At 46.0% G+C, this 12,955-nt stretch overlaps 1 protein-coding gene across 1 annotated transcript in view; it reads right to left on the bottom strand.

The window, feature by feature from the left end:
* Positions 1-12,955, bottom strand: part of AUTS2 (activator of transcription and developmental regulator AUTS2) — a gene marked incomplete at its 5' end in the record, with an annotated part of 1,133,928 nt that overhangs the window by 640,999 nt on the left and 479,974 nt on the right. Inside the window, one exon of the mRNA XM_081941406.1 lies at positions 3,849-3,884. Within this exon, the coding sequence (XP_081797532.1) occupies positions 3,849-3,884 (36 nt within the window). The remainder of the gene's footprint in view (positions 1-3,848; positions 3,885-12,955) is intronic.

Below are 12,955 nucleotides of genomic sequence, written 5' to 3'. Positions count from 1 at the left end.
CGGGGAGGGTGGGAAACAGGCCTACTGGAGGTTTCGGAAGTTTAGAAATGGGCCTGTTTCCAGCCTCCAGAGGGCCTCCGGAACCCAGGGGAAACAGTTTTCACTCTCTCGGAAGCTCAAGGAAAGCCTCCAGAGCCTGTGGAGGACAGAAAACGCCTCCTCCTGCCATGGTGCAGGAGGCCGACTAGGCCATGCCCACCACGGCCAACCCACCCAGCAATGGGGCAGTGAACCTGTTGCTGCAATTTTTGAAGCCCACCCCTGCATAAACCGGTATCCAGGCAAATTAATAACCTCTAATTGAGGACACACTCATTGATTCTTGGATGTCATCAACCCCTTCGATGCTTCTGCTTCTCAGCTCTTACCTCTGAGAAGGAATGAGTTTTCCAATAAAGAGATGGTCTTCTCACATAGTTTCGATTCTATCAAAAGGAGGCTTCCAAATAGCACGAAGCACAGTTAGTGACAAACACTATGGACAGCCCACAGCACTTTCATCATCATCATCAGTTTATGTCCCTACCTTTTTCTCCCCAATCTCAAGGTACCTTCGTTTCACCCCACAATTCCCATTGCAACTGCAGGTAGCAGGTTGGACTGAGGTATGATGATTGACCCGTAAGCACTCTGTGAATCTCCATGTCTGGAAATGGCCTTGAACTCGGTCTCCTCCATCCTAGCCCAACACCTTTATAACAATACATCTTGCATGCCAGATCTACCAAGTTTAGTTCCTGAGATCCTCACATAAGGCTGAGGGAAAAAAAATCCTGTTTTACTCTGAGATGCCAGTTTTGATCAATTCATGCAAATTGAGCTATGAAGTGCTACCTTAGGATTGTGGCAGTTTTCAGTTCTGTCCATCATTTTGCTGTTTAATATGTTTCAATTAGTTATGTTTTCTTCCTTTCCTTCCTTCTTTTTTTCCTTCTCCTCCCTCCCTTCCTTCTTTCCCTTTTTTTTTCTTTCCTTCCTCCCTCCCTCCCTCCTTTCTTTTCCCTCCTCTTCCCTTCCTTTCCCTCCCTCCTTTTCCTGGTTAAATAGTTTGCATTGGGTGGCCACATAATCGCATGATGCATGAATGAATGAGTAAAAAAATCTGTCAAAGGGAACTTCATATATCACAATGATTTCACTCTCTTTATATTATATTAGGACATTCCATTCAAACCTGTTTTAAAATTAACACTATCGTGTAGAAACTGATGTCGCTATTGTATAAAAACACACATTCCAATCAGCTGAACAATACTTGTTCATAAATGCGTAATGGGGGCAAACACAAACTGAGTTTTATGCACAAGAGTTCCATTTGTTAGCTCTTTTGTTTAGGTGATAAGGTAACAGCATTTCTTAACGTGTGCTGTTCTTCTCAAAACATTTGGGAAAGTGCTGGCCAAATATAAGATGTGAATCCAGCAGGTTAGGTACCCTGTGCAACTTACTTGCACTGCATTGAATAAAGATGCATGATTAGCTGTATACACTGCTTGATAGGTTGTGCCTCACGTTTTCTTGTATTTTTCAGATGGGAGCCTGAGACTCATTTGACAACCAGCATGTATGTTAGAAGAACATGTGTTGCCCACATCCTACCCTATATCCACAGGTGATATCAAGGCTCAGTACTTTAATCAATGGAGCAGATGGCCTACTTGGAAATATGGATATGAATAAGCTACTAAAATATCCTTGGCGGCCTCCGTCAAGAAAACGATAGGCATTTCTACAGGGAAGAGCGAAAAGTCCCAAGAGATCATGAGGTATCTACTGTAATAAGGCATCTATCTACTGTAGAATACAACTGTTCGTACGAGTCCCATTCAGTGTATTTAAACCTCTTTCCCAAGGCATGCATACACATATATACCGTATTTTTCAGAGTATAAGATGCACATTTTTCCTTCAAAAAAGAGGGTGAAAATCTGGGTGTGTCTTATACACTGAATACAGCATTGTGGCCTCCCGAAACCCCACCCCCTTTGCAAAAATGGCCATGCATAGCCTTTAGGAGGCTTCCGGAGTACTCTTGGGGGCTAGGGAGGGCAAAAATGAGCGAAAAATGGGCCGTTTTTGCTCATTTTTGCCCCCCCAGCCCCCAGGAGCGCTCTATAAGCCTCCTAAACGCTATGTATGCCCTTTTTTGACAAAAAACAGACTCGTTTTTGTGAAAAAAGGGCCATTTCTGGGAGGTCTTCAGAGTGCAAAACCTTTTTTTTTTTTAAATTTGCCTCTTCAAAATCTTGGTGCGTCTTATACTCCGGTGCATCTTATACTCTAAAAAATGTGGTATATACTGTATATACCACTTCCGGTTTGCTCGGAAGGTCGTTTTGAGCACTCCGAAGGCATCAGGGAAGCCTCCGGACGATCCCTGAAGCCTTCAGAGCACTCAAAACGATCCTCCGAGCAAACAGGAAGTGACTTTCGGTTTGCTCGGAGGGTCGTTTTGAGTGCTCCAAAGGCGTCAGGGAAGCCTCCGGACGGTCCCTGAAGCCTTTGGAGCGCTCAAAACGATCCTCGGAGGGTCGTTTTGAGCGCTCCAAAGGCTTCAGGGACCGTCCGGATATCACCAGAAAATTGGCTAGGTTCACATAGCATGTTAAATCTCAAAACTGGGTTAACAAAACACTCCTTTGACATGAAATGCTCTGCCCCCTCTCCCAGATAACCCTTATTATGACTTAATGTGATGACTTCATTCAAACAATCTCATATAAAAGCCACACACACACACACACACAAAACCCCAATACTGAACCTCTGACTGCCCATTCTCATTTTAACCAGGGCTAATGTGTTGTATGAAACCAGCCTTCTGGTCACAGTAGACTGGTTTCCTAAATAGTAGACCCCTAGATGGACCCTTGAAAACCAGTCCTAGGAGAAAGAAGGATTAACCTGGATAAAGGGAGGTCAACAATATAAAGGAGAGTGACAATAAAGTGGGAGAGGGACCCACCCCCAGGGCAGAGTTAATGGGTGGGGTGGAGGAATGGGGGTTAAGGAAGATGGTTTGATTAAGAAAGGAAGTTGGTGGGGACCCAAAGCATTCCGTTCAAAACAATGGTCATAATTTTGGGGTTGCAAGCCAACCGGTGAAATCCATGGAAATAATTGGGCAAGCCCATCAGCTGAAATACTGTTATCCACTGCAAAATCTCCCTCCTTGGGGATTACCATTGTAGGAAGTTAAAACCCACCCCGCTCCTAGAAAAATGAAATATCCTGGGAAATATTGAAAAGGCAGAATATTACATTTCCCTGGATCAGAAGTGGAGAAACATGTTTTTAGGTAGGAAACAGACCTACTCTTAATAGTCCCCACCTTTGTCAATGGGCCATTAAAATGCCTGAGCCAGTCTTTTATACCTAACAAAGATTTCCCCCTTTCAGCTCCAGGGGGATGGGATTAAGGCATGATAGTATTAGCCCTTTATCCATCTCACCACAGGGCACCTGGGAAGAAGCAATGCTCAACCAAACTTGGACTCAAAACACAACCTAGAGAGGTGCCCCTGCATGGCCCCATGGGAGTCTGACAACCAATCAGAATACAAGATCAAGATCAAAGGCCAGAGAGGGCATAAAGCCAGGAATTTTCAGCATCTCGCTCTCTCTTTTTCTTCTTCACCCAACATCTGGAAGCATGCGATTTCCCTTTTCTGTTCAGGAGCTCAAGCCATGTGATCCTGTCCACCATTAAACCATCTTTCCAAGCAGCCTCCATGTTCCCAGTGTATTTTCCCCCACTTGGAACTGAGCCCAGGTGGACATTTCTTCCAACACCATGTTTGACACTGTTCCATGATACGTATGTTAAAAAAAAGTTGAGATCCACTTACAAAGTAGCCTGTTCCCAAGCTGGAAGGGGCGGAGCTCTGCAAGGAAATGAGGGGGAAAAGGGGAAAAAAAGATAAGATAAATGAGAATTACACCTCTGTGTGTATGCATGTTTCTCCCTTTTCCTAAAACCTATTTCAGTCCACCTCCCTTCTGCCTGGCTCTGTTACAAGAGCTCCCCCCCCCGACCCCCCTTCCAACGTTGCCTTGACAAGCATCGTCTCTTGTCATTTTGCTAGTGAAACAAACATGTTCTCGTTGTTTAATTTCCTCTCCCATCCTTCTTCTTCTCCCCCCACCTCCTTTTCTTTTTTTTAACATTTCTCAACGGCTCCATCTACAGAAACATGCTATTTACTGAAATTCCAGGCTCCGGCGGTGGGTGTAATTGCCAATTTATTTGACAGGCAGCTGGGTAATGAATTAATGATGGCATTTCGGCCTATGCTGAGACTAAATAGACACACATCAACCAACCCCCATGACACGTTGCCATTTGTTGGCTTGGACTCCGGTGGCAAAGCTTTGTGGTGAGTGGGGGTACGGACGAGGTGGGCAGGAGGCAAGGTTGGTGAGAAGGGAGACCCCCAGATTGATGCGACTTCAAAAGCAAAACTTTCCCCATGGATTTTGATGGATGGATGTCATTCCCCCACCCCCCTGCTTCTTTCCCCACCCCACCCTTTCTTTCTCTTTGTAACAACACAAGATGATTTGCCAATTTATTCCCCCAGTGTGTTAGCTTAGTTTATTTCCTAAAAGGGATGTGGTGGTAAGAAACAGCGATTTTTCTGCTTTCATACATTTGATTTTTGATACCTGACATCGAAAGCATCTGGATGCAGAAAATCAATAATGAAAAGCCAGCCTGCTCCCATAGGAATCTGCCCAATTAGAGAAATTTTTCCCCTAACTTGTCCTTTTATATAAAACTCGGCTGGCATCAACTTATAAAGTGGAATTTTCAGTTGTGGGCCCTTATTTTCTTGGTGCCTGTAGATCAGTTCGTTCCAGCGCTTTGTTTTCACATGTTTTTGTGGTTTTTGCTAGCCTTATTCAGCTGATGTCTTAATAGGTTCTCCCCCTTCTGAAATGATCTTTTAAAAGGTGTCTATTGCGGTTTTAAAGACTTTTAATACATGCCCAATTGTTTAGATCTTGGTTTAAAAAAAAATGTGATGCTTTTTAATTGGGGTTTTAATTATTTTAATCTTGGGATGGGTTTATTTTATCTTTTTCTTTTTGGCAGGAAAAGCAGAATAAAAGGATTTCAAGTAGAGAAAGAAAGAAATTCTCCCTTTCCTGCTGTGGACTTCTGTTTGGTACATTTCCTGGGGCTCATCGCATAACAGCTTACAATTTTAACCATTGTTCTCCCAGCATAAAGAAGAATGAGGTGACTGTATGGGGAACTTCATTTTGGATATCATCAAAACTTGTAAGAAATGGCTTGTACTGTGGACTCAAAATTATAAAATGACAATGTCAACTGCATATAAAGAGAATTTGTATAAGATGTTTTATAGGTGGCACCTATCCCCATCGAGAATAGCAAGAATGTCTAAGAATAAGTCTGAAAAATGCTGGAAATGTCAACATACGTCGGGCACATTCTACCACATGTGGTGGACTTGTCCTGAAGCTAAAAGATACTGGACTAAAATACACATGTGGTTGGAGAAAATGATACATAAACATATAGACTTGAAACCAGAACTTTTCTTATTGGGAATAATACCAGAAGGATACAACAAGGACTTGAAATATTTGATCATAAATGTGTTAACAGCTGCTAGAATTGTATTTGCCAAAAACTGGAAAAATGAGAAATTACCAACAGAGGAAGAAATTATTCGGAAAATAATGGACTGTGCAATGAGTAAACTTACATTTGAAATTAGAGAATTAGAGGATGAGCAATTCTATAAAGTATGGGATTTGTTTTATCAATGGCTGGATAAAAAAACCTGGAAATGAATTTTTTTCCCTTTATCTTATCTTATATGTAATAATAATAGAAAGCTATACTTAATGTTGTGAAAACTTGTAAGAAACGGCATAAGATTTCCTGCTTGAGCAGAGGGTGGGGGGGTTAGGGTTAGATAACTAGATGACCTACAAGGTCCCTTCCAACTCTGTTATTCTGTAAAAGGAAGCTGATGTAGTTTTAACTGTCGTTTGGTAATTGGGTGCTGTGAAGATGCTTGCATGTAACATCTGGCTCCCATTCTTTCAAACAGCCACACACACCCCTCTGGATTCACATGGCTGCTTTAAAGAGTTGCAGAGAGATGCTGGATGTGAGCTTTTGGAGGGTCTTAGATACCTTTTTTGAGCTGAACCCAAAATGCAGGATACCCAGGCTAAAATGCAGGATACATTGGCAACAAAAATCAGAACATCAAATACAAGCTGGGCAGATACAACCTCGTAGATGACCCTCACTCTGTCAAGGACCTAGGAGTACTCATCTCTAACGATCTAAGCATCAGAGCTCACTGTAACAGCATTGCCAAAAAGGCACTAAGAGTTGTTAACCTAACCTTGTGAAGCTTCTTCTCTGGTAACATTGTGCTGCAAAATCCGGGCATACAAAACCTTTGCCAGACCAATTCTCGAATACAGCTCGTCTGCCTGGAATCCACACTGTATATCGGACAATAATACAATTGAGTGGGTCCAGATGTATTTCATGAGAAGAATACTCAACTCCTCTACTTGCAATAGAATCCCTTACGCCACCAGGCTCAAAATTTTGGGCTTGGACAACCTAGAACTATGCTGCCTATGGTCCAACCTAAGCATTGTACACAGAATTATCTGCTATCTGTCAATGACTACTTCAGGTTCACCCTCAATAATACACCGACAATAGATACAAACCCAAGGTAAATCGCTCCAAACTTGATTGCAGAAAATACAACTTCAACAACAGTGGTCAACACCTGAAATGCGCTACTTGACTCCATTGTTACATCTTCAAACCCCTTTATTGTCTACCGTGGACCTCACCCCATTCCTAAGAGGTCCGTAAAGGGGCGCACCAGCATGCCTACCGTTCCTGTCCTACTGTCCCCATTTATTTGTCCCCATTTCCTTGTTCATGTCCGTGTTTATACTTATACCTGTTATCTTGTACATGTTCGACAAACTAAAATGAATGAATGAATGAATGAATGTGCTTCTGGGATTTCCTATTTCCCCTAAGCCTTTGTGTTTTAGGAAGCAGCTCATATTAGCTTTCTTTCATTTGCCATGATGCTATATTTGAATGTTATTATGTCTAAGCTAATTATTTAGCTCATTAGTTCCAGAAGGCCCTCTAAAATGGTGAATGTCAAGTTTTCCCCTACCTGGAATCTTTTTGATGCATTTGAACTTGGGTTCGCCAATCTTCAAGCTAAATTTACATTTATAAGATTCTTATAGTGGGTACCAGATGTGACTTTGAAGTACATGAAGAAGAGTCACTACCAAGATGCTGGTCAGATAATTGATATATCATTCTGGTTTACCTTGTTAGTTCTGGTTGTGGTATAATTCTAGAGAGTATTGTTGGACAGCCTGATTCATTATAGGCTATCCTGATTCACAGCCTATCTTTCCCTGTATCATAGGTCTATCTATCTATTTGCCTATCCATGCATCCATGCATCCATGCATCCATCCATCCATCCATCCATCCATCCATCCATCCATCCATCTCCTGTCATTTACTATTTATCTACCGTGTTTTCCCGAAAATATGACATGTCCTGAAAATAAGGCCATGCCACATTTTTTTGGGTGGACAAAAATCTAAGCCCTCCCCCCAAAATAAGCCCCCTGGACAACCACCATCCCTCCAGCCAGGCAGAGTGCCGCTCACCAACCTAGCGGCATCCCGAAGATGCCAAGTGGCGGGAACGGGGTGGGGGGCAAAAGCTCACGTTGCTTGGTGCCTTCGGGATACCGCTAGGTTGGTGAGTAGCGCTGTGTCCAGCTGGAGAGGGAGTTGCCGGGTGGCTGCTCTCTTGCGAGCGGGCTCCCGAAGAGCCAGGCACAGCCTCAGGCTGTGTTGCACTGTCGCAGCAGCACTACACAGCAGCCATGAGGTGACCACGCTCATGAGCAGCTGCCTGGCAACCCCCCTTTCCAGCTGGGCACAGCACTATTCACTGACCTAGGGGCATTGCCAAGCCACATGAGCGCCTGTTCGCCGCCCTCCAGGTCCCGCGGTTTGGCCCCTTTGCAATGCCCCTAGGTCAGTGAATGGGGCTATGCATGGCTGGAGGGGGGGTTGACTGAGCAGCTTTTCCGTTACCCGCTCGCACGACTCCTAGGCTCACGATGCCCTTGCCTAACTCTCCCTGCAGAGCCAGGGCATTTCTGCTGCCCCCGCCACGGCATAGCTTTTTCTGCCATTTCCAAAGCACAGCGGTAGGATGCCGAGTCTTCTGGCAGTTGCCGCTCTGGAAATGTGAATGCTCCATTGGATATATGTTGTGGCCCGACGGCGGCCAGCAGAGCTGGCAGAAGATTCAGACTGTGAGGAGGTTGAGGAGGAACATGGGCCAGTCCTGGAGTCTGGGGAAGGCTCTGACGAGGGCTCTGCATTGGAGGCAGAGAGAGGGCCAGGGCCGTATGCCAGTTATCAGCTGACTTTGGAGTCAGATACTAGTGAGCAGACAAACAGCTACAGCCTGTTCCCAGTGTGCGTCTGCACAGAGTTTCCAGACGAAGGGAACAGCTAAAGAACAGGGGTCAACTTGGGAGTAAGGCCACAAGTGAATGATGAATGGCCCCTCCCAGAGGAAATAAAAGAGGAGCAAAAGGGGAGTGGAGATTGCAGGAGACAATTAGTTTGCTTAATTGGTTCGTGACTCTCCGAGACTCCTTGCCAAGTTTTGCAGATATCGGCCTGTCAGCTCTCCAAGCGAGATATGGTCTGTGACTGTAAATTCTCCTTTGAAAGACTTTGCCGGGTGTGAATGAGCAAAATTCCCAATAAATTAATAAAAGGGTTTTTTTGTTGGGACAAGGATAAGGTTCATGATTGGGTCAGAACAATATCAGGCATCTCCCTCCTTGACCACATCACAAATGACACCATTCAACAACATTTTGGTGTGGCACCAATTAGAGAGAAGATGAGAGAAGGCCAGCTGCTCTGGTATGGACACGTCCTGAGAGCAGCACCTCCCACCATTGCCAAGATTGCCTACTAACTTGAAGTCAATGGTTGGCGACCTCGCGGACATCCAAAACAAAGATGGCAAGACACCATCAACAAAGATATGCAAGCCAGAAGCCTGCACCCTGAAGACACAACTGACCGTACAAAGTGGTGTTCAATGGTCCGAAAAGTGGATCCTGCACTTGCGGGAATAAGCTAGGAAGAAGAAGTGTATTTGTGTGTGGGTCCAAAAGCCACCGCACCAGCCTTTACTTCCTTGTTATTGTTAGTTGTGAAGTCATGTCTGACCCATCGCGACCCCATAGACAATGTTCCTCCAGGCCTTCCTCTCCTCTACCATCTTCTGGAGTCCATTTAAGCTCACGCCGACTGCTTCGGTGTCTCCATCCAGCCACCTCATTCTCTGTCATCCCCTTCTTCTTTTGCCCTCAATCTTTCCCAGCATTAGGCTCTTCTCCAGTGAGTCCTTCCTTCTCATTAGGTGGCCAAAGTACTTGGTTTCATCTTCAGGATCTGGCCTTCTAAAGAGCAGTCAGGGTTGAACTCCTTTAGGACTGACCAGTTGGATCGCCTTGCAGTCCAAGGGACTCACAGGAGTCTTCTCCAGCACCATAGTTCAAAGGCCTCCATTCTTTGGCGCTCGGCCTTCCTTTCACAGCCATACGTTGCAACTGGGAAAACCATACCCTTGACTAGATGCACTTTTGTTGGCAGTGTGATGTCTCTGCTTTTTAGTATGCTGTCTAAATTTGCCATAGCTTTCCTCCCCAGGAGCAAGCGTCTTTTAATTTCTTGGCTGCAGTCCCCATCTGCGGTGATCTTAGGTGATTTGCTCCCTACTTGCTCCCTGTTCAACCCCACATATATATCCAAATCCTGATCAGTACTTCATAGAGCATCTTAATTCAGAACAGGATGACTTAGATCTGTCGGCCTCTTTTAGAGGAAGCGTCAGCTTGTGTTGAAGCCTTCTTATCTCATTGGTAAGCACGGATGCTTTCGAAACCTCTAAATATCATCATCCAACTTGTCATCATTGTTGTCCCTCTCATCATTTTATAAGGAACTAAAAACGTCAAAAGAAAAATCATCATCATCACCCTTCCAACATCTTACAGTAATAGTGGACAGAATTGCTGGCTCTCCCACACTGCATTTATACCCAGCTCTGATCACGATGAGCTTCTCCATAGGATCCCATGAGGTAGCTGGAGGGGAAACAAGCACGGCTGCACTGGCGTAAATCAGACTTAATGGGAGGCAACATTAGAAGTGGCCCATTTCACTGGAAGTTCGGATGCTAATTAGCCTCCCTAATGCGTTAAGGGGATCAGGAAATATTCTCTGCACAGCACAGAGAGATTCATCAGTGTAAGCCAATGAAGCAGAACCAGGAAGCTGGAACTTGAAATCTGCTGTAGGGTTGTGGATTGTTAGTTGTGTGTGCCTTTTAAAGAAATATAACCACTAGCTTATATTAAGTCCTGAACATTGTAAGGACTTTCTAGGGCTGTGATGGTGAACCTTTGGCACGCATGCCGCAGGTGGCACACAAGAGCCCTCTCTGCGGGCATGCGAGCCATTGCCCCAGCTCAGCTCCACTGCGCATGTGAGCACACCTCCTTTCAAGCCAGCTGATTTTCAGGTCTCTGCCACAAATGTGGGGGGGGGCACATGTCTCCCCCCCAGCCCATTTTTGCTCCCAGGAGGCAGCAGGGAGGCTTACTAGGCCCAAAATGGGGTGCGGGGTGTACCCTGTTAGACTGGGTAATGGATAGGCACACACAGGCTTAACGGTAACAACAGCTCTTTATTAAGTACAACAAGTGAGAACAATCCAGCGAATGTTGAGTCTGACAGCAGCCCTTTTATAGGGAGCTGTCAGACCCTTCGACCATTAGGATTAGATCTCTGTTCCCGCCGGAACAGAGGACCTTGGTGGAAACCACTGTAGGAATCCACAGAGTTCCCCCGGTGTAGTTGTGGGCGTATAACGAATCCCCTAAGCTAAAAGTCCGAATCTTGCTTGTGGAGTCTGGGGGCGATAAGGCAGAATAATTGGGGTGTAGCTGGTCCAAGTGGGACCTTAGCCGGCGACCCATGAGAAGCTCGGAGGGGCTTTTCCCTGTAGTGGCACTGGGTGTGATGTGCTGAATTAGCAAATAGTGATCAACCCGTGTTTGCCAATCTCCCGGGCCCATCCTAGAGAGGGCCTCTTTTGCAGATCTCATCATTCTCTCTGCCTGACCATTGGAAGCCAGATGGAATGGCACAACCAGGGCATGCCTGATTCCCAGAGCTGCTAGGAAGGTCTCAAATTGCATAGCCGTGAATTGGGGCCCATTGTCAGAGACCAAGACATCAGGCAGGCCATGCATGGAGAAAAGTCTCTGTAGCACCTTGATGACCGCTTCTGCCATAGTGGAGGTCATCAGGACTACCTCTAACCATTTTGAGTAGGCGTCCACAACTACGAAAAATGTCTGGCCATGAACTGGGCCAGCAAAGTCAATGTGCACCTTAGACCATGGTGCTTGAGGTCGCTCCCACTCCTTAGCGGGCGCCTCTGGGGGAGCTGGTCTGGACTCCTGGCATGGTGTGCAGTTAGCCACCCATTCTTCGATCTCCCTGTCCATTATGGCCACCACATGTAACTGTAACAGGATGCCCTACGTGTAAAGCCTCTAATACTGAAATGCGCAGTTTGGGTGGAACAACAACCTGGTCCCCCCACAGTAGACAGCTCTTTACAACTGATAACTCATCGCGTTTGGCAAAATGCATTTTGAAATCAGCCCCAACAGGGCCCTTGGGCCACCCCCTCCACACCCAGTTCAAAATTTGCTTGATGGTGGAGTCCTTTGCAGAGTGACGGGCAATGTCACTGGACAAGACAGGCCCAGTCTCCAGGCAGTCAATGAGGAGGACTGGCGTCTTGGGGGTAGGGTCAGTGAGAAGTTCAGGCAGCGGGCAGCGGCTGAGAGCATCAGCATGCCCCAAAGTGGAGCCTGATCGATGGATGAGACGGTAGGAGTAGGCAGCTAGGAAGATGGTCCATCTGATCATGCAGGGTGATAATGACACTGGGGTAGGTCGACCTCCAGCCAGTAGGCCCAACAATGGCTTGTGGTCCATAACCAGATTGAAGTCCCGGTCATATAGATACTCATGGAACTTCTTTATTCCAGCCACTGCAGCCAAAGCCTCATGGTCCAGCTGGCTGTAGTTCCGCTCCGCGGCAGACAAGGTCTTGGAGTGAAATGCATTAGGGGCTTCAATTCCATTGGGCATGTGGTGGCTGAGGATGGCGCCAACACCAAATGGGGAAACATCGAGGTCAGCAGCAAAGGCAGGGTCTGGCTGTACTGTACCAGGAAAGAATCTGCCAACAGAAGTCATTTTACCGCGGCAAATGTGGCTGCCTCGGCTTTGCCCCAGGACCACTTTGCGTTCTTAGCCAGGAGACGGTGTAAGGGCTCAGCAATGGTGGCTTTCTGTTTAAGGAAAACGCTGTAGAAATTAAGGAGCCCGAGGAACGCCTGCAGCTCAGTTTGACTGCAAGGTGTGGGGGTGTCCTGAATTGCTTTGATTTTTTGTGTGTTCGGGTGAATCCCAGAGCCATCGATTAGGTACCCTAAGAATTCAACCCTTGGCACGTTAATTTGGCATTTCTCTTTTTTGAGATGGAGGCTTTTATCTCGAATTTGAGCCAAAATTGTTCGTACACATTTTAAAAGTTGTGCCTTGTTTGCAGCTGATACCAAGATGTCATCAAAATAGGGGACGACTCCTGGAATCCCCTGCAAAAGCCGTTCCATTATGCTTTGGAACTGTCCAGGGGCGATACTAAGGCCGAATTGCAGGCGGTGACATTTGAGTGCACCCCTGTGCATCACAATGGTTTGGGCCTCTGACATAGCACCACCCACAGGC

Source organism: Natrix helvetica, assembly GCF_964273705.1.
Source record: "Natrix helvetica genome assembly, chromosome: 2".
In the NCBI taxonomy this organism is placed as follows: Eukaryota; Metazoa; Chordata; class Lepidosauria; order Squamata; family Natricidae; genus Natrix; species Natrix helvetica.
Note: the sequence above shows the minus strand (reverse complement) of the source record. Positions and strands in the feature narration are given on the sequence as shown.